The sequence below is a fragment of the Podarcis muralis genome, chromosome 3 (genome assembly GCF_964188315.1).
Source record: "Podarcis muralis chromosome 3, rPodMur119.hap1.1, whole genome shotgun sequence".
Lineage (NCBI taxonomy): Eukaryota > Metazoa > Chordata > Lepidosauria > Squamata > Lacertidae > Podarcis > Podarcis muralis.
Window position 1 is genome coordinate 89,477,207 of NC_135657.1, and position 26,326 is coordinate 89,503,532.

General features: G+C 41.2%; 1 protein-coding gene across 3 annotated transcripts; it reads left to right on the plus strand.

Annotated features, from left to right (window-relative positions):
• Nucleotides 1–111: 111 nt before the first annotated feature.
• Nucleotides 112–25,855, plus strand: CILK1 (ciliogenesis associated kinase 1). Of its 3 annotated transcripts, none has more exons than XM_028722588.2 (14): nucleotides 112–410; nucleotides 6,157–6,423; nucleotides 8,871–8,925; nucleotides 9,275–9,396; nucleotides 10,375–10,454; nucleotides 12,355–12,487; nucleotides 13,860–14,031; nucleotides 14,903–15,070; nucleotides 16,251–16,553; nucleotides 17,467–17,654; nucleotides 17,770–17,912; nucleotides 18,683–18,811; nucleotides 19,672–19,797; nucleotides 21,600–25,855. In XM_028722588.2, the coding sequence occupies exons 2-14, from the start codon at nucleotides 6,323–6,325 to the stop codon at nucleotides 21,752–21,754; spliced, it is 1,875 nt and encodes a 624-aa protein (XP_028578421.2). In that variant the 5' UTR covers nucleotides 112–410; nucleotides 6,157–6,322; the 3' UTR covers nucleotides 21,755–25,855. The 3 variants fall into 3 exon arrangements, 2 of the variants coding, with proteins under 2 accessions (XP_028578421.2, XP_028578420.2); XM_028722587.2 differs by lacking the exon at nucleotides 112–410 and adding an exon at nucleotides 458–2,081; XR_013392353.1 differs by lacking the exons at nucleotides 112–410; nucleotides 21,600–25,855 and adding an exon at nucleotides 453–2,081 and having other exon boundaries at nucleotides 17,770–17,901.
• The last annotated feature ends 471 nt before the right edge of the window (nucleotides 25,856–26,326 follow it).

Consider the following 26,326-nt stretch of genomic DNA (forward strand, 5'->3'; position numbering starts at 1 on the left):
TGTGGCGAAGAGGAGGGACCTACTGTACCCAGAAGGCAATGCGCTAACGGTTGTTGTTTGTTTTGGTCTTCCGTTACTCTGTGCTGCCTGCCGGGAAGTGTAGGCGGCGCAGTGTATGCCGGGAGCTGCGAAAGCGCTCTTTAAGCATTCTGCTGGACGGTGATTGGCTGGGATGAGGCTTTCAGAAACGTCTCTCCGTGGTGTGCGATGGGGATTGTAGTTCCCGGCGGCTGAGGGCCGTTTAAGCGCACGGGGCTGTTGGGGGGTGTCAAGTTGTAAACCAAACCAACCATCTGGACTTTGTGTGGTTTCAGGCCTTTGGCTCTCCCCTTAAACTGAGTAACGTGCGTGACCTAAGCATGGTTTCCCACAAGCAAATCCCACGGGCCTCGGTAGCACTTCCTTGCCTGGTAAGTGGCGAAAGGAAGGCAGCCTAAGCGACAAGTGTTTGCCCATCTCCCATTGCTTTCCCACCACCCGAGCTACTCCCGTTTTGTATAGAGGTGCAACCAGTGCTTCCCCCCCCAAAAAAATGTTTAGGGGTACACTCATTTTCCTACTCATGTTGAAATACTGCCCCTCAATGAGGCCAAATTTGGATTCACCAAATGTTTAAGGCGCCGTGCCGGATTTACGTATAAGCTAAACAAGCTATAGCTAAGGGCCCCATCCTCTTGGGGGCCCCAAAAAAATTTAAAGGAAAAGGAAAACAGGATGTACATTTCCAAAATAGAAGATAAAAAACAAATGAAATAAAACCTACATACAGCAAAAGTGTTTTGTGTTGTGTATGGACCTATTCGGTCCATAAATTACCATATAGCATATATTCAACACAAATAACAGCGACAATTGGTTGTTGACAAAGGACAGTTGGACATATAAAGGGCCCCATTACCTTCAGTAGCTTAGGGCCTCATCAAACCTAAATTCAGCCCTGTTTGCGTCCCCCCAGAAAAAAGCACTGGGTGCAACTAAGGGGAAAGCGGGCTGGCTGCATGAGGAGCCGGTGACAAATTTGGATACAGCATCTGGGGAGACAGAGAGACCCAAATATATATTCCCTTTTTTAGCTTTTGGGCTACATTCATGGAGAGACTGATAAGCTGAACTTCTCCCTCTCTTGACAAAAGAGTTTTGCATCCATCTTTCGGTTTCCGTCTCAAGTTCCTTTCCCATCGCTTTCTGCTGTTTGCTTCCTGCAATCCTCATAAGCAATGCTGTTAGGTTTAGATTGTCCACCCATCGTGTAGGTGGCCATTTCCTTGGCCTTTTAACATTGTAGGTAGGGAATAAGAAAAAATTCTCTTAGGCTGCAGTGCTAAATATAATTATGTCTGGTTGGATGCAGTGGGGTTCAGTTCCAAGTAAGCATAGAATTGCACTGTCCAGCCTTCATCCTTTGCTGATACTAGGCCTAAAGTACTCTGCCTAACAAGACAGGACTGAACTGAATACCTGCTCATCCCTTGTTCTTCATCTTCCTCATTTTTATTACTTCTTCTGTGTTGAATTTCAGGTTATTCTTTGGGGCATGGGCCTATCATCTTTCCTTGCTCTATGAAGAAGTCATACACATTGATGGCACCAGTGTTGTGCATAGTGATATATAAACAAACACTGTTTATGCTGCGCTTAGCTTCTACAATGATATGTATCAAAGCTCAAGCCTTCCTGTGCAGTGCCGACGGATCCTACCACTGTTCCCTCAAAGCCTGCTGTGTTGGCTGATACATTGACAAGTTCAGCGTTCCCAGTTGTTGCTGCATGTTTGAAAACATGTCCAGGGGCCAAGCTTTGCTCATCTTAGGCTTGCATGCATTGAACTTGCTGCTTTTCCAGGAAATAGGACAAAAGTTGTGCTTGCCTAACTAAATGCCATACGGGGGAGCTGCTGAGTTGCTTTTACCAGGGAAAGCTCTTGGTTGTCCCTGCTCAGTGGCCGCGTTTTCCTTTTGTGTGTGTACAGTATGTTTTTCTCTTGGTGGGCGGAAAGCTTCCCCTTGCCCATCTGAGTGCGATGAGTCTGCCTCTGCTCTGGTTTCCTTCTGATGGAAGAATCTACGGCTTCCACTAGCAGGGTTTGTACTGGCTATACAACTGTAATTTTTAATCTTGCAGAAGCCTTATTTCCAACATTTGCAGGACTTGCTTCTCCTTAAAGGGTGCATGTGAAGCTGACAGACTTCCTTTGGAGCACTGATGTAAATTTTGTGTGTCAGTCCCACAGACATGACAGCTTTGGGGGCTTCGGAAAATCAGGTTAATCCTCAGGTTTTTGTTTATTGTCCAAATTCCTGAGATCTTAGCTATCCCTCCATGTCTGATTAAGGAGTAAAATAAGAGTAGAAACTTCATTTGTTGCTTACATTTTGAATTGTTAAAAGACGACTTTTGCTACTATTTTGACATCTTAAGAAGAGGCCTAAAACTTGTCCGCTTGCAAGAATATTCTGATTTGGCCTATAATCTACCGTGGGGAAGCATGTAGAGACATTGATAGTTTTTTTTTAATTTGTTTGTTCGTACTGTAGCCTTTTAATGTGATTTGTTGGCAGTATTTCAATACAAATGCTTATTTCATGATAACGGTGGATAAAAAATAAAAACTGATCTAAAAGCAACAACTATATAATGTAATCACTAATTTTCTCTTAAAGAACAGATTAAATAATAATAAAATCTGTTTGTTTTTTTAAAAAAACTTTTTTCTTAAAAATAATTTGAATAATACAGGTCACCAGCAAAGTTATATATTGGGCAGCAGCATCTGTAAGATATTCTAAGTTTAGTAAAAACCAAATAAAATATACAAAGCTTTATTTACAGTGCATAAATCATACTATATTTAGTTGTAATTTTACATAGTTTAATACATATTCACTATTAATTAGGTAATGTAGGGGAAAGCATCAATTCAAAACCTTTAAATAGCATTTTTTCCTTGCATATTTCAAGCATGATCTCTGAGAGGTCTAGAGGGTGGGTTACACAAGAAAAGGCCTTTTTGGTTTGTAATGAGTTATCATGGCCCATATACTGTTCACAATTATCTGTTGCTTTGAATACTGAGATTTTTGTTTTATTCATTGCATTTATATGCTGCCTTTCCGCCAAGGCACCTAAGGTAGTTTACAATTTACTGTACAATTGGGAGGAGAAGCAAGACAAGGAGACCGTCTGGTTGGAGCAGGCTGCTAATGTTGCCTTTGCCTGCCTCCCTCACATGCTGCTTCCTCCTTACTGAGCAGATAGTGTCTGTTGGCCCTTTGGGGACAGGGAAGGGGCATGAACGTGACCATGTCATCCATTCATTCTCCACTACAAAACTCATTGTGTTCGCTATGGAAAACTGACTCTGTAACCTCAAATAACATTATTTTAATGAATATCTCTAGAACATCTTATTTGCCTATATCTGTCTGTCTATCTTGTAATTATGAGTACTGTGTTTTGCTTTGTGGTCCCTTTCATTTATGTACTTAGTTTTCAGGTAGGAGTCACTTGAAAACAAACAGGAGGTATCCTTCTGCATTTCTCTTGATTTCCCCCCAGTGCAAATTAATCATATTGTCTGTGATGGGACTGAGCTCTTTTTTGTTGTTGTTCATTTGCATGACTCTTAACTGTGGGAATTGCCAGCAAAGTTCAGCTTTCTCATGGTTATCTACTGTATATTTTGGAAAGTTGATTGTTTACCAGATCGCTATGCATTTGAACACCTTTAGTTATTGTAGCCAAGGTTTGCATAATGGTTTCTAAGATGAAGGAGCAGGCTTTCACCTGTGTTTGGATAAAATTGGACATGCATGTTGGTGGACTGAACTTTTCAAAACTGTGCTGTTTTGAACCTCTGGTTTCAAAACTGTTGGATGCAAGACTGCTAGGGATGCGGGTGGTACTGGGGTCTAAACCACTGAGCCTCTTGGGCTTGCCGATCAGATGGTCAGTGGTTCAAATCTGCTCAGTGGTGATGAACTCCTGTTGCTCTGTCCCAGCTTCTGCCAGCCTAGGAAGTTGAAAGCATACCAGTGCAAGTAGATAAATAGGTACCATCGTGACGGAAAGGTAAATTGTGCTTCCATGTGCTCCGGCTTCCATCACAGTGTCCTGTTCCACCAGAAGCAGTTTAGTCATGTTGGCCACACGACCCGGAAAGCTGTCTGTGGACAAACGTTGGCTCCTTTGGCCTGAAAGCAAGATGAGCACTGCACCCCATAGTCGCCTTTGACTGGGCTTAACCGTCCAGGGGTCCTTTGCCTTTTACCTTATGTAGCCATTTTCACTTTCAGATTTACAAACCAGTTAACTTCAGAATGGTTTGGCTGAGATCCCATTGAAACCTGCAGAAATTTTACACTCGTTTTGAGCACTTAGACTCAGGAGCCTCATTTAAACAATAGGTCTTATTTTCATGAAAATCAATAAACCTAGGACCAGGGATTGAGTCCTATATGTTTTCACATTATACACCAAACAAGAAACGTTCCTTTTGTATCCTTACCACTGACTTGGCTTTTGCTTGCTACCTTGATGCTCAGCTCTTGCTGCAGGGTGGGGTTAGAATTAAAATACTAAAATGTCTCCATTACAGCTTTCAAAATGAGTGCTATTAGACATTAACACGATTAATTTCCATTTGCCAAGATGCTATTTGACATTTCTGAAGCAGCATTCATTATGTTAAAATGACAAAAGCTTTCTTGGAAAATTAAGAATAATTAAGACCAGGGGATAACTATGTACCTTACCTAGAGTCCTATGTGTGTGCAAAGTGATATATATGTAGTGTGGCCTTCTATTATAGGCTGGAGAATCCATGTGTGTGGCAGAACTCCAGGTGTGCATTGCTAGACCAAAAGAATTCCCGCCTGGATAGCATAGGGAGGTTATGAATTACTTTTGTTCTCTGTACATAGAATCAGATGGTCACTTACCACGCACCAAACACTTTAAACCCCTTCCCTACCTCCTTCCCGCTGATGGTTCCAACTGTGCAGAGAGTCAGTCTGTAGCCTCTGGCCATGAATTTGGCATATCACACAATTAGGCACAAGCATCACATAACGAATGGCCACGCTCCACAGTTTCATCAACTAAAGCAGAATTAAAAAGCAGTGAGTGATAGCTCTATTAACAACCATTTTGAACACACTGTTTCATAACATAAGCTCCTTTCCAAAGAAAAATGACAATGCGGGGTTTTTTTTTTTAAAAGAGCTTCCTCCTTAAAGATGAAGGGCAGGGAACAAAAATACTAGGCTTAAAAATATATATATTAAAAGATTTATTTGCTTGTGATCTTTGACCCATGATTAAGGTTTGTCTTCAATAAAATATATTCATTGTGGCAACTAAATAAATATGTTGAAAATTTATTAACATCTTACGAAACGTTTGAGAAAAAAATCTACTGTGCTCTGAGTCAGCGACCCATTGCTAATCTTTTAATAATGAAGGGTGACATAGGGTTCCTTGTGGCTACAGGAAAACAAGCACTGTGGTGCGTGAATTTTCCAAGTGCTCCCCCCCCCCCCGGCACTGGGTTTAAAAAACAAAACGAAAACTATGGAGGTATCATTTGAATATGATAAGATGATATTTAGCCTTCCTGTAAGTAAGCTGACCTAATCATAAAGAAAATGATTGACAGATGGTAGACAAGAGGGAATAATGAGTCTCTTTTTCATCTCTCTTCTAAATCTGAGACAGGGGCAGCTGGTCTTGTTGATAATCCTAAACCTTCTGGAATCAGATGCTGGGATAACATTGTCCATTTATGTCTTGCCTCTGTCTGGTCTATCCATCTAAATATGATTTTGACGATAAGAAATTATTATAAATTAAAGTGCATGATTTTATCAGAATTGACAGGACTATGTCTTTGTCATTAACAAACTTTTTCTTGGATTCATTCTTCCAGTTCATATTTTTGTGCCTATAATTTTGTCAGTTTCTGGTGCTAGTATAAATTGCATTAAGTAGTTCATGTGGGCCATCTTATCAGTAGAGCACACCACACCCTCATTTGATCCCCTGTCTTCAGGCAGACGAAGAAAAACACAGATAATGATTATGAGCCACATTGCAGGGAAATGGGAATATCCAGACATTTTGGGCTTGGAAAATGGTTAGCATTTCCCTGTATTTTTACAGACGCAAAGCCAGTCCTTGAAAATATGAGCCCGGACAACATTCACACTGTTCCAGATGCTTTGTGTTTGTGCTGCCACTGGAAAAACTTCACTCTGAGAGGAAATGCAGCTGTGGAAAACGGCATCCCAGGGACTGAAATGAGTTTGCATTCTGGAGGACCTCCATCATGAATAGATATACAACTATTAAACAGCTGGGAGATGGGACTTACGGTTCTGTTCTCCTGGGAAGAAGTATTGAATCAGGGGAGCTGATCGCCATTAAGAGGTAAGAGGCTCATGTATGTTGTTCTTGTACAACTTCAACATTAACTCTTTGCAGACACCGTGCAGCTTAAATAGTAGGTGACTACAAGTTGACAACGTCTTTGAAGATTGTGGAATCCAACTTTGCTGGCTTTGAAACTGGGCCTGATCCATTGGATGGGGGAGTCCGAAGCAGTGTGATGTGGTACGAATATCAGCATGTTTGATAGGCCACAACCAGGGATCTGTGTTTGTTGCTCTTCAGCAGACCTGTAGGACTTGGTATTGAGTTAAACTGCAGCTTCTTGAGAATCTCTGCTTTCTAGCCTTTTGTGGCTAGGTCATGCCTATTGAAATCTTTGAAGTTACTGGAATTTTGTGATAGAGTTACTCTACCCTTAATAGCTTCTTATCTCACTGCAACGAAATAAATTATGGGAAAAGATAATTTTACAGAATCTTTTGTGCAAAATATGTTCAATTATCCACATTCAGCTTTTCAGTGCAGAATTTGGTTGCCTAGGTGCAAGTTTATTTAGCACAGAATATAGAAAGCCATGGCTGTAACCAACCAGTATGTTACAATCACATCTGTCCAGCTGACCAGATGGCTTGTGATGGGATTTTGACTCCCATGTCAATGTGGATGTGTTGTCTGTGCATGTATTGTTTATGTACAGCTTGCAGTATTTCACAATGTACCGGTACTTGTTCAGAACCGCAATAACAGATTAATAGCCTGGAGAAAAATAGCAGCAATGCATTTGTATTGGAAAGGTTGGCATCAAATTCATCCACAATTCATGCACTGCAGATTAATGCACTGTGCAAGCAGGAAGCTTTGTCTTCACATTGAGCTAGTTTCAGTGTTTTGCCACATACTCTTTGCCCAAATGTTATTTAATTTCCTGATCCTCAGCTTTAGTTGGATCACAAGTACTTTTTTAAAAATGTCCTGGCTCTATGCATGTTTTGATGGGCAGAGATGACTAGAACTGCAGGCGTGTTCCAAATATAATGTTAGCCACAATCCAGCTATTTTTTGGTTTGTTTTAGGGTAGAAGATTGTCAACAACTGCACATGAACTAGTAGAAGGCATCATATAGTTAGAATATGTTTAGTAGCTGTAGTTTAGGTTGAGGTTTGCTTTGAAATATTTTTTGAACTGCTGCCAGAATGCCTTGTTTCAGCACAAATCAGCAATTTCTCTGGCATTTTTCTACTAGAGAGAGAGAGAGAGAGAGAGAGGTTCTGATTTTTTTACCTTCATTGAGAAAAAGAGAATATTCCATATTTTTTCTTGTGCTAGGGGGAGAGAAGGAGCCACTGACCCAGTTATATTTATGGATTTGGGAGTATGTGGCACTTACATCACCATAAGGATTGCCTGATCATCATTTCACAGGGTTGTTTGAATAAGATGTTGTTCCTTCAAGTCTCATTTTGATTGAGCAGCAGTGGGAAACCTGTGACCCTCAAGATGTTGATGAATTACCACCATCCCTTACCATTGATCATGCTGGAGTCCAACCACATTGAGGGGGGCACAGGTTCCCAGACTCTGTGCTAAAGGGTGTTTGGCTTATTTTCCAGCTAAAAGTGGAAATCTGTGGATAAGGAGAACATTGTGCTTGTATTAAATGAATTTACCCAATAGCTTGCATTTGGTGGTGGGCAATGCTGAGGAGATGGTACAGTATATTTGAATACATGTTATAGAACTGAAGTATCATATAGGAAAACACAAACACTTTAGACAAAATCTCCAGATCTTCAGAATGTGGAATGGACAGGATCATCAGATCAAACCCTTTACCCTGAAGATAAAACAGCCAAGACTCAAGATATCCCCTTACGCTGAAAACCTCAATATAAATTGCGGTATAAAACAATGCTTATTTGGGGGGGGGGGGGAATCGACAACAATAAACTTTAAGAAATAGGGTTGTGTGTTTTTTAAAAAATGCAGCAAACTGACCTAAATCACATGCAAAGAAGAATACCATGTTCTCATTCTGCAAGTCATGAGTGGCAAGGAGCTATGCCTCAATAATCTTATCAGAGGTTTGCATGCTGACTTTTAAACCTCTTTAAAGCCAAAAGGAGGAAAAATACAGATTAATTAATAAAACAAACAAAAAAAATACGTGTGCTCCATATGGGTGGAGTGCCAAAGAGCTAGCCTTTAGACCTGTGCACAGTGGGATATTTTTTTTCTCCCACCACCACCATATGTGCTTTAAAAATCCTCTTAGTATTGTAAATGTGTTTCCATGTGACAGTGGCAGCGTTCAATAAGCACAAGCCCAAAGACCTTGTTGGGCATGCAGAACTAGGGTGATTGTTGGATCCCAGCCATAAAAGAAGCACAGCTCTGAGTATTGTGAGCTTCCATTTATTCCTTCATGGACCTAGTACATGAGTAGTATCAGATTGTGATACTGACTTCCTTACTTTGTGCTTCACAGGATGAAGAGAAAATTCTACTCCTGGGAAGAATGTATGAATCTTCGAGAAGTTAAGGTGCGTTAATCTGAAATTTGCGCTGGATTCCTTCAGCTTCGGGTAGAGCTGTGGTTGAAAGTCCATGGTCAGATGCTGTCTTGGGCAGCATTGCACATTCCTCCAGGGAGCTGGAGTGCCTCTCGGCTGAAGAACGGATTGTGCCAATGTGCCCACTATCAGCATTCATCTTTACAAGGCCAGAGGAACATTGGTCATAACTGACTCTAAGAGTCTGAGTACTTTTTAACAGCCAGGCGCTTAAATTTAGCAGTATCTCAATTTATGTTTCTGGGACAAGCGTTCATTGTCACTTATCTTAAAGCCCTGTTTCAACAGTGTCTGTAATTGTCTTATCTTGCATTCCCAGTCCTTGAAGAAACTCAACCATGCCAATGTGGTGAAACTGAAAGAAGTTATCAGAGAAAATGATAATCTGTACTTTGTGTTTGAATACATGAAGGAGAACCTTTATCAGTTAATGAAAGAAAGGTATGTTGATCCCCCCCCCCCATCCAGTATAACTAACCAAAACCATGAACTACTATTCACCAAGCACTAGAATTATGCAACTGTAATTCATGGTAGCGAAATCACATCAAGTACATTATAAGCATGATATTTAGGTTTTTGAACTGATTGCTCAGCTCCCACTCTCTTGTCTTGGAGGTCCTTGACTGGCAACTGCTGATGCGTAGGCCATGATCCAGTGACAATGTCCGGAAGGACCAAGGATGGGGACAGGAAACGCTGCCTGAATAATCCTGGCACCACATGAATAGCATGTAATTTTGTTCTGGTACTCCTAGACTTGAGTGGTTTTATTGTGAGAATCTTTTATAAGCTGCTTCGAAGAGCCTCTTGGTGCTGTGAAGTAGAATTTTGAGCAGAGCAATCCGAAAGGGGGGAGGAACACGAGTACAAATCCAAGGCAGACAAGGTGCCAGATCTGATTAAGGCTGAAGGCAATGATGGGTCACTTCCTTTTCCGGTTCCCCATCAGCATTGCAATTTACGACAGCAACAAAAATCCCTTCCCATTGCTATCAATAGGAGAGAAAATAAATATGCTAGTTCCAGGTGTGGTGTACTTTTCTCCTGTGTTAGAGGAATGGAAGGCCATTAGATCCAGTAGAGCCCACCCATATCCACTCCTGGCATGCTCTTTTTTGCCTTCTCTGCCATTGCAGCAGTGGTGCTGGAGGAAGAACCACAGATCTTTCCATGGGTGCAATGAGGATGCCTCCTTCTTGGGCAGAACACCTCTGCCTGCAGATCTCCTGCTCTGTGCGCTATCCTGTGGCACCCAGAACGTCCTCCTCCAATAAGGGATATATAAAAGCATGCTTATTACTGCTTGTATAACTGTATCCATTCTACCTTTCGACTGTATCTCCAGTAAATAAAGAAGTACAGCTAAGAAATCCCCTGTGTGAACATAAATCCCCCTCCTCTACTTTTACCTTACAGGAACAAATTATTTCCCGAATCTACTGTCAGGAATATTATGTATCAGATTCTTCAAGGGCTTGCATTCATACATAAACACGGTAAGACCTGACTAAAGGCCAAATTGGATGAGTATCTGTGACTGTATTGATGGCATGGTAGGAAGTGATATTAACAAATACTTAAGAAATATTTGAGCAGGCACTAAAGGTTTTTTGTTTGCGTTCAGGAAGGTAAACATGACCAGTCGAGAGTGGTATGAGTGAGGCTTGAAAACACACTCTTCTCCAGTGTGTTCCAAAAAGGCTAATGTTCATTAAACAAGATATATTTATTGTAGAATTATACCATTTATTGCAATTCCTAATTAAGGCTGCAGCTGGAAACATCCTTACTGTTGGGGTGTAGCCCCCACTCAAGTCAACAGGACTTGTCTTTGGGTAAACATGCAACAAGACTGAGCTGCACAAAATGTATCTGTAAAGCCTGGTTATTTGAATGAACACTTCTATTGTTAAACTGACCTCCTACCCCTGTTAGAGGATTATGGGTTGATCATGGGATGTCATCCCAGGCACGAGCTGCAGGGTTCAAGAAAAGCTACCAAGACTGTTTTGCTGCAAAAGAAGACAGAAAGTTGTGTGGCCAGATGCTGTCTCTGAAGCCAACGCAGACCACAGTAGTTCTGTGCAATTCTGGCAATAATAATACTGAACTTGTATTGCATCGTGTTGTTAAGTCGCTTTGAGACCTTTGTTTGTATAGTGATAAATGCAACTGTTAGTACTGTTAGTAATAATACAGTTGCATGGTTTACTGATATATTTGAAATGTCTTGAAATTTTGCACAATAGTAATGCTAAGTGTGATTATCGTTGTTTTCTTCATGTTTAATGATAGTGAGTGTGAAAGAGAAATTATTACCTTTCACACTTTTTTTTTTAAAGAAAGAAAAGATATTTTACCTGGTCAGATCTTCACCTCAAAATATAAAGCAGTATTAGAGGAGAACATTTTGTGGTTCATAATAGCTCAGTTTACTCTCTTGGCAACTTCTCTTAATAAAGTGTTATAATGGCGGCAATGAAAGGAGATGGGGTCAGATATTATGTAACCGGAGTGAGGGCTTGTTATTTCCTGAATAAACTCATTCCTTGTAACTTCCAATGCACTGCAGTTTCAGAAACATGAAACAGTTTCATAAAGTGAAAACGAAGTGGATGATTTGATAGAATGGCTTTGTCTAATTAATTGCTGTTGTGTTAACTAGACTGTAAAGCAATTCAAGTGTGCCTTGATAGCTCTTTTTGGACTGTGCCACTTGGTTTGACCCTTTCCTGTGGCATGGAAGAGTTTTTAATGCTTTATTAATGAATTTCTAGCAGGAGGCCTTTTGAGCAGGGACCTGACCCCAGATTCTGCTTGCTGTGCCAGAAATCCGCCCTGGAAGATTAAGTAATAATAAAATAAAGAACCTCATAGCATATGCAGAGTACACTGAGTCACCTTTGCCAGCTGCCACATTTTGGGGTTAGGAAACAGACCATCCAAACACACCTGAGCGGTAGCACCCCTCTCTCAAAATTAACCACTGATTATTATCATTTCCAGATCTTTATTTTCCCCACCCCAGCTCCGACATTCTATGCCTTTAACTGCTTTTGCTCTGTGTACATGAGCAAATTATAGCATTTGAGTGATTCCCCAACTATAAGTCAGAGTGGACCCACTGAAATCAATTAATTTAAGTCTCTCAATTTCAATGAGTTTGCTCTGTGTATGACTAACATTGACTATCACCCTTTATCGCCATGCCATAAAAAGCTTCCATCTACTGCTTGCAGCAGTTTTCTTCCACTGTTTGAAGAGGAGTGGGAAAGCCAGATATTTTTTTCCGGTCAGTCGACAAGCCTGCTGGTAACAAACCACACAAACATGCACAATGAAATGAAAATGTGGGCGGCAGAACAGACTGACTAATGTTTGTTTTCACAACTACAGGGTTTTTCCATAGGGACTTGAAGCCTGAAAACCTCCTTTGCATGGGACCGGAACTTGTGAAGATAGCAGACTTTGGCCTTGCACGGGAAATCAGATCCAGACCTCCCTACACAGATTACGTATCCACAAGATGGTAAACACTTGAGCTTATATGCCTTAAACTGTGTTCACGTTACTCATGCTCAGAGTAGATCAAATGAAATTAATGAACATTACTCATTTAGGTCCATTAATGTCAGTGGGTCTACACTGAGTAGACTATGGCTGTGTATGTGGAGTTAAAGATTACTTCTATTCCCACTATGATTGTGATTTTGGGAATAATTAAGAGCCATCTGACGCTAACAACTTTTCAGTGCCAGGTTAAGACTTTCCTCTTTAGCCAGGCATTCAATGGAATTTGAGTTCAATGCTTTATGTTACTGCCAATTTGGATTACTGATAAATTCACCCACACTCCTGGAAGCTGGTATTTCAAGTTTTAAGTTACTGGTTTTATTGCTCACATTTTGATGGTGGTGGTTTCTAACAATTTTGGACGCTTTAAAACTTGATTGTAAGTTTTCATGTTGGTGACACATTTTTTAGACGTGCATCAATTCTCAGCAGTAATTCAGTTATACTAGCAAGACGGAGGTTAAACTAACCCCTTTCCAGCCCTGGGAGGAGCATGGGGTAAGGTAAAAGGTAGGCAAAGGACCCCTGGACAGTTAAGTCTAGCCAAAGGCGACTATGGGATGTGGCGCTCATCTTGCTTTTCAGGCTGAGGGAGCCGGCATTTGTCCATAGACAGCTTTCCAGGTCATGTGGCCAGCAGGACTAAACTGCTTCTGGCACAACTGAACACTGTGTTGGAAGCCAGAGTGCACAGAAACGCCATTTACTTTCCCACCACAGCAATACCTATTTATCTGCTTGCACTGGTATGTTTTCGAACTGCTAGGTTCGCAGGGGCTGGGACAGAGCAACGGGAGCTCAGCCCGTCGTGCGGATTCAAACTGCCAACCTTCCGATTGGCAAGCCCAAGAGGCTATGGGGTTTTAGACCACAGCACCACCCATATATGACACACCTACACATTGCAGCCAGCACTCTAGTGTGTCACAACACACAGTTTGGAAAGCTCTGGCCTAGAGAATGTCCTACGTTAGGTGATTTACAAATAAAATAAATAACAATTGCTCAGCACCTTACCACTTTGATTATAGTTTAGAAATTCAAGGGTTAATTATCCCTGCAAGACAGAGGATATATTGGGGAAGATCTAAGCCCTAGACAGGACAAGCAACCCTTGAATAAAATTGCTTCAGCTTCTTACCTTGAGCGATGCTCAGGGAGGGAGGTTGGGTTGGGAAGCATTTTAGAGGCTCTTGTTTCCATGCTGGCAGAGAGAAAGGGACCTTTTGCAATTGCTGTCCAGTGCAAATGTACTAGTCTGGTGTAAGGTTCTTGGCATATTTTGTAAATGAACCCCGCTGTGTTTCCCCCTCGCTTTTGGCTTTCAGGTACAGAGCTCCTGAAGTGCTTTTGAGATCCACTAACTATAGTTCTCCCATTGATATCTGGGCTGTTGGTTGTATCATGGCAGAGGTTTACACACTCCGGCCGCTCTTCCCAGGAGCTAGCGAAATTGATACTATTTTCAAGATTTGCCAAGTGCTGGGGACACCAAAAAAGGTAACTGTGAGCCTGTCTTCAGTGCACATGAAGGAGTATAACTCTGAATATGTTCTGTTCTCCCCCTCCCCGCTACTACTCGACTTCTTTTCTGCTATTGACACTGGATAGCTGATTGCTAAGATGTCTCCAGTTTTATACAATCTCGATAGAGAAATTAGCAACTTGTACTAGAAAGGAGACATTGTATGGGATGGTGGGGACCAAAGGGAAGAAAAATGTGCTGCCTTGGAATTAATTCCAGTGGAATTCAGCATGCATGAGAGGAAGCTGTGACCGCTCAAACTTTAGGAGAGCATTCTGCATATGCTTGGAGTCATTCTTTATTGTTGCATTGCTGTCCATAAGAATTCTGTGCCAGGAACTGGCTGACATTACTGTGCCTTGATGCTGCGAAAGAGAACACACATTGCTTAAATGGTGCATATAGTGCATATTGATATGAGAAAGAAAGATACAATAAAGGTACAATGAATGCAGTAGAATAACAGAAACAAAATGCCTGACAACGGTCTACCTATTGAGTGGCCTGGCCAAAATATGGCGGTGATCAGCTAACCTAGGACTGGCTTACTCTACCCTGTCATTGCCTTCACTTCACCCTCCAGCTTTCTAGTCATGAGTTAGGACTCCCTGGTCTTCTCATGTGCTCTTGATTCTCTGGGGTCACTTCAGCCTCTTACCTGCCCCTTCAAATGTGTGAGCTGATCCGCTTGCTTCAATTATCCCAGAATCAGTTCATTAGTCAGCCAGACCTTAATGCAATGTTGGAAACGTTGCTTATGAGGGCATGAGGGTGGCATCTTGAGCAAGGCTGCACCAGCTACACGGGTATTCATTTCCTGACCAGGCATGCTTCCGTCCTTTTCAGAATGACTGGCCCGAAGGCTACCAGCTTGCCGGCACCATGAATTTCCGCTGGCCTCAGTGCGTCCCAAACAACCTGAAGACCCTCATCCCTAACGCAAGCAGCGAGTCAATACAGCTCATGAGAGACATGTTGCAGTGGGACCCCAAAAAGCGGCCAACGGCAAGCCAGGTTTGGTCTTCTTTCATGAATATGTCTTTACAACTCTCTGCCTTGCTGACAGCTCACTTAGAGGAACAGAGGAACTTTCAAAGGTTACAAGGAGGAGTGGGTTCAAAACATGTGTTGCAGGCTGTTGGTTCTGACCACTATTTCCCACCTCCAGTCCCAACTCAGTGGAATATTTTTCTGATTCAGGGAAGTCTCAAGTCTCTTCACCCATTGCTGACACAGCTCTGCTTTTCTCTATTTCTTATTGCAGTTTCTAACTCTATACCTCGCTTTGTTTCTTCTATGCATTCCCATCCTTGCTATTCAGAAAAGGAGCACATGGAATTGGATTTGTGTTCACATCAGCACCTCTTAAAAACTGCAGCAGGGCGGACAGCTTTATCTGATCCTTTATTCGTTTTCAGTGAAAATAAACCAGTGAGAACAAAACTCATACTTTGAGAATAAAGGCTGCCTGGCACTAATTGATTAACATGCACTACTAATTGGTTTAATCAAAGGGCCCTAATAAAGTGAGATGTTGTCTATTATGTTTATGATTTCTTACCTGTCCTTCACCATAAGTTCCCAGGGCAGGTTACAGCAATTTAAAAAACTGTTAAAAATAAATTGCGGTCACTGGAGTAGTGTGCATCCTGAAAAAACATTTCTCAGGTGTCAAATGCCATGGTAAAAAGGTAGCCCAATATGAGTTATGCCAGAGAGAAGTCTCTGGGCATACAGACTGTGTGCACAACACCATAATTTTTTTAAAAAAATTAAAATTTTGCACCCAGACATTCCAGATTTTGCCTATAATTTGTAAATTGTGCAGATTAAACACATTATGCAAACTGCAAAATTGTTTGTGGCATGGATGAGTTGCTTTTCATTTTTGCATAAATCTGGTTTTGTTGTGGAGGGGGAGAAGGAGGATTGCAGAACATGGAAGACCAACCCGTTTCCCTTCTGAGATTTCAACAGGCATATATTTGTAGCCCTAAGAAACCTACTTTTATAAAAAAATGAAAGCAGCAACTACTAGAAAGTTGAATTTTGCATGTGCTATCATATTTTGGGTCTTCCTTGCCCTTAGGTGGTATTGTGGCATGCACAGAGCCCTAGATATTGGGACTGAGAAACTGCCTGTTTCTGCTTGCTTGACTCCCCTCGTTTAAATTTTTTCTCTCTTGACTTTTAGGCTCTTCGATATCCTTACTTCCAGGTTGGCCAGTTACTGGGCACCTCTCGCTCTACTCAGGAGCTGGGAAAGCAACAGAGAGACCTTCCTGATAAAGCACAAGTCCACATGAAACCCATTCCACCAGCACAGCCTCCTCCTAAAGCACAAGTTCGCCTTTCCTTCAGACCATTCCAGCAGAACCAGCCCTCCCACTCCCTGATATACCCCTACAAAACAGACACCACCGTGAGTGAGCATTTAAAAGAAGACAAGCCTAGCCAGGTGGCTTTGCCAGAAATTCACAATAAGATTCCTCAGCAGGTAAGACACAGTCTTGGATGAGATGTCTGCCTTTCTAAAATGTGGACGTTATCTCACTCTTGTATTTTAAATAGGATTGGCTGTGTGATTTTAAGTGCAAATGCAAAAACAGATTTCTACTTTTCTTTTTTGTTTCTGGATGCTAGGAGCTTGTTCGTGTTGAGCTGATCTTTCCACAGTTGCTCTCAACACAGAGGCTACATAATGTTGCATGAATGCCGCAGCCTCTCCCATCTATTCTTGGGAACTCTTGACTTGGTCTCCAGTGAATTGGAAATCAAGAGTTCCTTAGTGCAGAGCAGGCAGGCGGGGCAGACCTTGGCTCCACTGATACATGGGGAATGTTTATTGAAATATGCCTGTTAGGAAGGATCCAAACTTCTACTCATTTGAACATCTGGGTACTGATGGTTATACATGATCTTCTTGGGGAGGAAGTATGGCACAACCATTAAGTGAAATCGGAGGGCTCCCCATTTGGATGACGCGTGCAGACCCAACTTCTCAAGATACATGCTACACCTTGCTCTGAGCAGGCAGTTACTTCTCTCCTGCCCATGGTGAGGCAGTAAGCCATGGGCTTCCATGGCTTTCAATTGGCTGCAGGAAATCAGAAGCCACGCTTTGATTTCCGAATGTTTTGGAAGTTGAATGGACTTCCAGAACAGATTCCGTTCGACTTCCAAGGTATGACTGTAGTGGGGATTTATTTATTTGGCAGAAACCGTAGAAGAGAAAATGAAAATGAGTGGTGGCCAGTGGGACCTGATTTTGGCAGTAAAATCACAGCCCTGTTGCCAAAGGCCCATTCTCTGCCCATTGGAAGCACTTCCAATATTTATTTTGCTCATACCGCAGTTCTGATCTTCACATGCTTTTCTTCTGTTTTCTTATTTTCCTCCCGCAATGTCAGAAAGCAGACATTGGGACAGAGAAGACAAATGGGGAACTTAAGCCAAAGAACCGTCGTAGATGGGTACACATTCCCGGGACACTAAAAGACTCTGAGGATTGGGAAGACCTGGAAGATGGGGGTGTTAACTCTTCACTTGCCAGAAAGGAGCTTAAAAACAAAGGGCAGAGTGATGAAGCTCTTTGTAGGCAAGTTACTGGCCTTATTTTTCTTTATTTTTCCATAAAAGGATTTCTATACTGCTGTATCATACATACTGCTGTATCCTGCAGTAGAAACATGGCTGGTTGATTTTGGTTTCAGATTTGAAAGTATCCTGGATCTCAAGCCGTCAGCTTGCTTAGGAACTGGGAACAGCGCGCCTTCCTATCTTCGGCAGGACACACCAACGTTGCAAGTTTCTGCAGCCAAACAACATTACTTGAAACATTCTAGGTATTTACCTGGTTAGTAAAAATAAATATTTACTATGACGCTTCGTAAAATATGATAACTCGCTTTTGACGTGAGTGAGTAACCTCTAGTCCCAGACGTCCTCCTGCTTGTTAGCTACAATCCTAACCACACTCATAGGGACTTCAGTGGGATTTACTTCCCAGTAGATATGTTTTGTTTTCATTAAGCCATTTCCCTTAAATTTGCTACAAAATGCATTTTTGCAAACTTTATATTTAGCAACAACAACAAAAAATGTTTGGGAAACTATTTTATTACTGACTGTTGATTAGGTGTTGATCAAATTGTCTTCAGTTTATGATTGGTTGTAAAATAATGTTACATTTGTATACCATCCTTCCTGCAAGTTGCTCAGAGCGCGTTTTATTTGTGTTTTAGCTTCAAACAGTCCTGTGAAGTAAGCTGAACTGTGGCTTAGTGAATTGCTCAAGGCCATATACTGAGTTTCATTGCCTAGCATAGGTTTGTCTCCGAGTTTCCCATATCCAAACCCATCACGTATTGCAGCTGTTTCTTTTATGGTCTCTCACTAGAACATGCTCAACTTACATTCTACGTGGACAGCAACCACAATCTAATGCCCTTCACATTTAGGCATGTTTAACCTAATTGTGTGGAATATCTATGAAATTAACATACAAAAGCAAGGTATAATACAACCCCAAAGCGCTTGTCATCAATGGGCAACTGACGAGCGAGATATGTATATAAATAAATGTATTCCTGCTGCATTTTTACAGCGTCTTACTTCTTATTCTAGGAATAAGCACAAGAAATAATTTAGTCTCCAGTTCAAGCAAAGATTCCATCCCGTCCAATCCATGGCCCAGTTCTAATTTACCTGGAAAGACATCGGTGGTGGCAGGAGGGATCACCAGGCTGAACTCCAGTAAGGAAAAGAAAAATTGTCTTCTTCTTTTTTAGTTCTACCTACTTTGACGTGTTTGCTGACTGCACTTTGTGATAGTAATCCAGTGTTTGATGTATTGACATTCTTGGCTGCTGGGTATTTACTGCATAAGACAGACAAAACAGGGTAAAGTGGCTATGATCCTAAGTTTATTCACAGCTTTGATCCATGCACATTTACTTGGAAGTAAGTCCCGCTGAGTTGAGTGGCATTTCTTCCCTAATACTTCTGCATAGATCAAAGTAAATTCCTGCTGGTTTTACACTGAAGATCATGACATTATATACATAAAATATCACATTTCCCCCCAAAGATAAAAGTCTCTGAAGGATCGATTCAGACACTCAGGGCTCATCGACACTTCCCACTGCTTTCCCCTGCTCTTTAGTGCTCAGTGAGAGCAAATGGCAATCCAGGTTTTCTCTGGATTGACATTTGCTCCGATTTACCACTAAGCAGTAGGTTTTCCCTGGAGCGGGGCAAGATGGAAACTGCTGGGACCTGTGCCTAGAAAGTGTGGGTCAAGCAGAAAGCAGCTTGGACTCTATGCACAAGACAAGTGGAAGTGTGGCGCAGTGCTGGTGCAGTTTCAACTCTTTCTGGTGACAGTACCATCTTATCACAGAAAAGGAAGCTATCACATGGGGTGGGACTTTAAGACAATAACTGGATTAAGCATTGGCTGGATCATTGACTGCGTTATACATATTTAAGGAAAATAACTGGATTAAATTTTTAAAGGAAAAAATAAAGGTTGTTTGTGGTTCATTGTGAAATTTTGTACTGGTCTACTGCATTGACCTCTGAATTATGTCCTCTGCTCTCCGATTTTCTTTCAGGCAACACAGGAGCGAGTGGGTTAAGGGGTGCTTACATCCCTTCATTTCTGAAGAAAGAAGTTGGCTCTGCTGGCCAGAGGGTTCAGTTAGCGCCGATTATTGATGCATCGTCTTCAGACCCATCTCGTAAGCTCTTTCTGTTTCTGAAAATGGTGCTGGGGAGCACAGCAAAAATGCCACTGCACTGCAAAATGAGGGCGCTTCATCCGTGACTATCTGCAGTCCGCACCTGCCTGGGCTTCAGCCTTTATCTTGTTCGTATGACCATGGCTGCATGCACACCCGACATTGAAATGTGCATACAAAGCCCAAGAGCAGCAATTGTTGAACCAGCTTTCCCACTGTGGATTGAAGAGTAACGCCAGAAAGATAGGCATGCTTTCTGGGATGCTTCCCATGTTTTGTTTTGCAGTACCCAGGCAGATACACGGAGTTGTACTCACACACTGGGACTTCCCCTTCCTCTTCTCTTCCTGCTCCCCCCCCCCCCCCCGCAAAAAAAAAATCTGCTCCAGAAAGTCCTCCAACACTCTGGAGCCAATTTTGAGAATATACAGGAAGCTGCAGAAGAGATCAGATGAAGGGGAAGTTCCATGGCAACCGAGGGACAGGGCCTGTAGTTGCTAATATTGCAAATCTAATCTTTTTTCAGTAGTTGAAATGGCTGATACAAAAGAGCCACTGTTTGTCCGAATACCAGCAGACTGAATTTTCTCTAGGACTACAGACCCTGTTTGTTCTGCAGTTGTATACCTCTCACACAAGAATTCAGTGTCCTAAGGATTTTGGCTTCATTAGTATTATTATTATTTCCCCAGGCAAGCATATTTCTAGACCTTGTGATGGCAACAATGTTGGACTATAACTGCCATCATCCCTGATAATTGACGATGCTGGTTAGGGCAGATGGGAGCTGAAGTCCAATAAAATCTAGAGGGCACCATGTTGGCTACCTCTAGCACAGACAGTACTTGGTTAAACTTTAGGATTCAACAATGTAATCAGGGAATTGAGAGCATCTCAAAGCTATGTGTTCCTACCCACAACTAGTGGTAGCAGAAAATAAGCCACTTCAGTAAAAAAAAACCAAAATATACTCCTTTCTTTGGCCCTTGACAGAACCTAGAGCAGTAGCTCAAAAACACCGTAACTTCTTATTCCAGTGAGGCAACTCTTTGTCCTGTTTCATTTTTCATATGTGAAGTGAGAGAGCAGGTCTTACGGTATCTTAGTTGACTTCTTCAGAAGCATTCAACCAAGATAGTTTTTCCTGGCTCCTCTCCTGGCATCTGCATAGAAAGTTGTGGATTGGATTCTGCGTGCTAGTTAAAGTATATAATTTTTTTAAAAAAAGACTAGTTCTGCTTATCATATTGGTGTACAGTGGTACCTTGGTTTAAGAACAGCTTAGTTTATGAACAACTTGGATTAAGAACGCTGCAAACCCAGAAGTAGGTGTTTTGGTTTGTGAACTTTGCCTTGGAAGCAGAACATGTTTCGCTTCCTGTTGAGTGTGTTCCATTTGTAAATTGAGTGCCCCGCTGCTATGGGAAAGCACGCCTTGGTTTAAGAACGCTTTGGTTTAAGAACGGACTTCCGGAATGGATTAAGTTCGTAAACCATCGTACCATTGTATTCATTCAGATTCAGAATTGGTGACAATGGTTTGGATCCAGAAAAGCTTTCCGTTAATGGAAGGGTCAAGTGGAGCCTTCTGCAATCACAATTTTTTCCTGATTCCCCGCATCCCTCACACTACTCTGGACAGCCTCCTAACTTCTCAGAGCAAGGGAGCACAGGAGCTCTGAATCACCCCTCTGATTTGAAATTCTCTTAGGATCCTTTGGTCAAAGTCACCAGATTCTGTATCTGAATTTAACGCCTGATCCATTCTCTCCTTTCACACTTCCTCTCTTTTTCCTTTGTAGAATACACTTCTCTGAAGTCTGTCAGACCTCATATAGGGAGGCCGTCATTTAACATACCTATGAAAAGCACACCAGGTCTGCTGCCCCACCCACCTCCAGTTCAACCAGTCCATGGACGAATTGACTGGTCTTCAAAATATGGCGCTCACCATTGAACTCTTGAGCTGCAGTATATGTTTCACGAACAGTGACCAACGATAAGACTGTCTCCAGCAATATTTTATACGCTGGCAATTCTGTCGATCTTTTTTTTTGTATGACCAAGAAATTTCAAGATCGTCGAAGAGGGTTTATTTTTAGTTGTATGTATTTGAAAGCAAATCTTGGACCTTTTTTCTATCATTTATATTATGTGATTGGGGCAATTATTTTCATAGAACCAATACACATTTGTATATCAGGTTTAGTATTGTGGGTCCCTTGCTTTATTTGGCATTTTTATATGATGAACTTGTAACTTTTTTAAAGAAAACTATTTTCCCTTTTTTTGGCCTTTTTTATATAAGTGAATAAATGTAGCAGATTGAAGCAGTATTTAATATAAATAAGGTGCAGGTAGACATAAGGGCATTTACCAAATACTTTATAAAGTTAAATTTTCAACCTGGTATGTTGGAAAAATAACCTGTTAAGCTTAGTATCCAGAGCCGCCTTTCAGCTTCATAATTCAGCAGCCACAGTCATGTTACTGGTCTCGTCTTTGCTGTAGCAAAACATAAAAACAAGTGGGGCATGAACTCCTTGTTCTTCATGTGACTGAGAATTGTTACAGCTAGTTGATCAGCAAGATAGAATAGTAAAGCTTTTCCTTCAGGCTGTAGATAAGAGTTTTGTATGTTCTGAACAAACCTGAAAAACCAAATCCTTGCATATAAAACATAAATTTGGCAGGGGAAAAGATCCAGCCTATTTTTTCAGGGTTCATGCTGGCTTATTTGTTCCCTACATACAGCTCATATTGGTTTGGTCCAGGATAAGCTTCTCACTGCTGACTATGTAAACTGGAAAAGGGAAAGGCGTGTGACAGCAGGAAATTAACTTGACCACATGCTTCTTCATTCTAGCCTCTTTCCACAATGCAAACTAAACCATCTACAGATGGAGTTATCCTACAGTGGGAAGCAATATGGGTTGCAAGAGTAGCAAGGCTCTTGGATAATATTTAAAGCAATATTAAATATGACAAAGCTGGTTCGTAGAGTAATATAAATGGAGTATTAAGATAAATACCAGCAGCAAAGTTAAAATATTTTTTTTATATTCCACACAGCCTACATTTCATTTTTATGGCTTGCCTTTTTGCAAACGCAGCTCAGCAACTTCTGTTACAGGGTTGACAAAATTTATCCTTTATATAATTCAAGGTTTACATTAAGAAATGGGTTGACATGCATATTTATATACTGTAATTTTAGGATCGAGTTCCAGCTGTTCTAGAATGGTCAGATTTTAGCAGATGTCAGTAAGCCAGAATTTTAAAGATTGAAGCTATACAGCAGAACATGGTATAGAAAATGGCAGATTCAAACCTATGCATTGTTTTAAAATGAAAACAAAGAGTTGAAAAAGTTTTAAGGAGACTGCCCTGCCTGGCAAGTGTTCAGCTGAAATGATACATCATTTTTTAAATTGAGGTGGAAGGAATGGGGATTAAGATCTCAGCTCACAGAAAAGGCTCAAGACGGTCTCTTTCTCAGGGAGAAATAATTACCCCAAGCCAGTAGATGGGTGTTTCTGTCTAGGCAGTTTTTGAGTATAGAATGAGCATCTTTTCTACATCTTTGTTTTCAATCTGTGGTAGGAATCACGCTGTGTCTTGAGCCATATTCTGCCATTGCATCTTCTCTGTCATCCATGAGGGCAGGAGATGCAAGAAGGCATGCTAAAATTGTGTGTCAACACCTTCCCATTCCGATGATCGGCTGACAAGGCTGCATTGGAAGTTGTCCTTTCAGCCTCCAACTGAAGCAGAAGGAAAGTCCCATTTCCTTTTGCATTGTGGTGTCTGGCCACTCCTTCACTAAAATACAAACAATTCTGCTTCAAGCATTTCCACACAGCAAAAGAGGTGTGCAGATAACAGAACTGCAGAGGGAATTTGAAAGCAGAGCTGTGGATGATTCTCTCACAGAAAACACAGGGTGGAGTTGGCAATCACAACAGCTAGGATGGCAACAAAGGTGTTGTCAATTTTTTTTTAAAGCGTAACAGCTGCATTGTTCTTTAATGCATGGATGTGAGACCTCCAGCCCTTCAGATGTGGCTGGACTCCAGTTCCCATAAGCCCCTGCCAGCATGGCCAGTGGTCAGTGATGGTGTAACATACATTCTCCAGGTTGCCTACCTCTGCTCTAACCTGTCACAGGCAACATCCCAACTCCATAACTTTTGGGAAATCAGCATTTTTTTTCTCCAGAAGGTAATAGGATATGAACTCATCACTTGTCTTCAGCTGAACAGTTGCTATCTCCCTACCCCAAAATAACACCATTTGGGGGTTATCCCACCAGCTGTTTCATTTCCCCTATTTCCTTTGTTATTGAGGGAAAGTTCGTACATAGTTTTGGTTTCTGCAACCATGGAACCACAAGACTAGCAGTCCTTTCATTGCAGTCCTCAGTGACTGCTATATGAGACAGATGAATTAGAAAGGAGATAAATTTGACCCATTTTTAATTCTGCAGTGACAACGTAATTTTCAAAATTCTTTCATCAATGAGATAACTATCACCTGTTAAATCAATTTACTACTGACATGTTATTTGTAAATCCTCTGTTGTGGTATTTGTATATTCTTTGGTTCCTGCTTCAGGGAGTAGGACAAACAGAAACATACTTTTGCTTTTATACTGTTTAGAAAAATATGTGGGGGGTCCCCTCCAATGGAAAGCAAAATTGCCAGTATTTAATGGAGGATTATTTCATTCAGAACTTTTTTTAAGGAGGACACTAGAGTTACTAATTATTAAACGGTTTAGCTTATATTTAATTTTGCTAATATGTTTTCCTTATTAAGCTGCAATTCTCACCACAGTTACTATGGAACGAACCCCACCGGCATTTACTTTTGAATAACTGCTTAGGCTGTAATCCTGTTGGCTCCCTTACCTGAAAGTCCTTTTCAGTTCAGTACATGTATAGGATGTTCAGGCATGTAAAGGATTGCAATGTAAGAATCATAATAATAGCCCAGAAATGAGTGCCGCAACCCCAGAGTCGTCCGTGGCGACCTAACCTTTACTATTGTCTGATTGCTTAACTCTGCAGTCCTGTACAAAATTACCTGGCAGTAAGGACCACTGAATTCAGTGGATCTTACTTCTGAGTGAGCACATGTAACATTGTACTGCAAGTTTAACAGATAAGTCTGGAGCAGTTTACAGTGACACAACTGTCACTGAATTCATATGGAGCACCTCTGCTTGAAGTACCTTTTCATGAATTATTATGCTTATAATTTGAATTGACAACATAATTCCCTAGAGAGCAGTAAAATGGCCTTATTTCCACTTCTCCTTGGTTTGTGTCACAAAAAATGATAAAAACCACAAGCCGTATCTTACTCCGAGATCTGACCAAAAGCAACATCTCTGCCAAATATGCCACATGTGAAATGTTTTCCCTTAGCAATGTTTGTGATGCCTCTTCATTTGTCTTGCATGCTGTAGAGTAGCTGGTGGGTGAGAAGAGCGTGAAAGACACTTTATTCTAAAGTAAGATACACTCACCTCTTTCATTTCTGTACTACTGGTTTGTTTTAAATCTTCTGCACTTAAATGAATGGGCACCTCAGCTACCTTAAATTCATTTTTCTTCAAGTGATTAAGGCTGCAATCCTAAACCTGCTTGAAGAGTAAACATACAGTTTCCTACATTCAACAGCACTACACTGGCTTATAAAGTTGTTGAGGTTTATAAAAACCGGTTATTGGTTTATATTTGTGATGATTAGTCAATAATGTATCAGTGTTGAATAGCTCCACTCTACTCACACGGTGACTCTAGCACAGTTTGTGGATCACTACAGCCAAGGAACGCTTTAGTAAAAACACGAAACATTGTGTGTCCTGTAGCCAAGAAAAAATATGTATGGAGAATAAGTACAAAGTTAAATGTGAGTCAACGGGTATAATTGGGTATTGAAAACCTAACATGTTTTCTACTTGGGGGTCTTTTGTGGGGTTTTTTAAACAAATGCTTGTTTCCTTTTGTGTCACGAGAGGCTCCTTCCCGAAATAAAGTGTTTCAAAAAATCATGTTTTTGAGTAGTGTTGAATAATCCCTGCATTCACTGAAATTTGGTTGTGTCCAGTGCTTTTACCAGCTGAATGTAGCACCTCTCAGGTGGGTGCCATGGTCATTCTAAGGGAATGAAGGAAGTGTTCATGGTGAGTTCTGGCACCTCTTTTTCTAGAAAAATACCACTAGTTAGGCCCTCTAGTGTTCAGTGCCTTTCCTCTTCTACCTTTACACATTCTGAAACTAGTAAAAGACACAAGTATTTAGCTAATGTTCAACTCTTAATGTCACCATTGAGACTATTAAATAAATAAATAATAATTAATCAGGATAGCACTCAAGGGCCAGTTCACCTCTCACCAGCTTGTAGCACAGTCATGTTCTACATTCAGCACGCAGCTGACATTGAATAATAATAATAATAATAATAATAATAATAATAATATATTTATACTCTGCCTATTTGGCTGGGTTTCCCCAGCCACTCT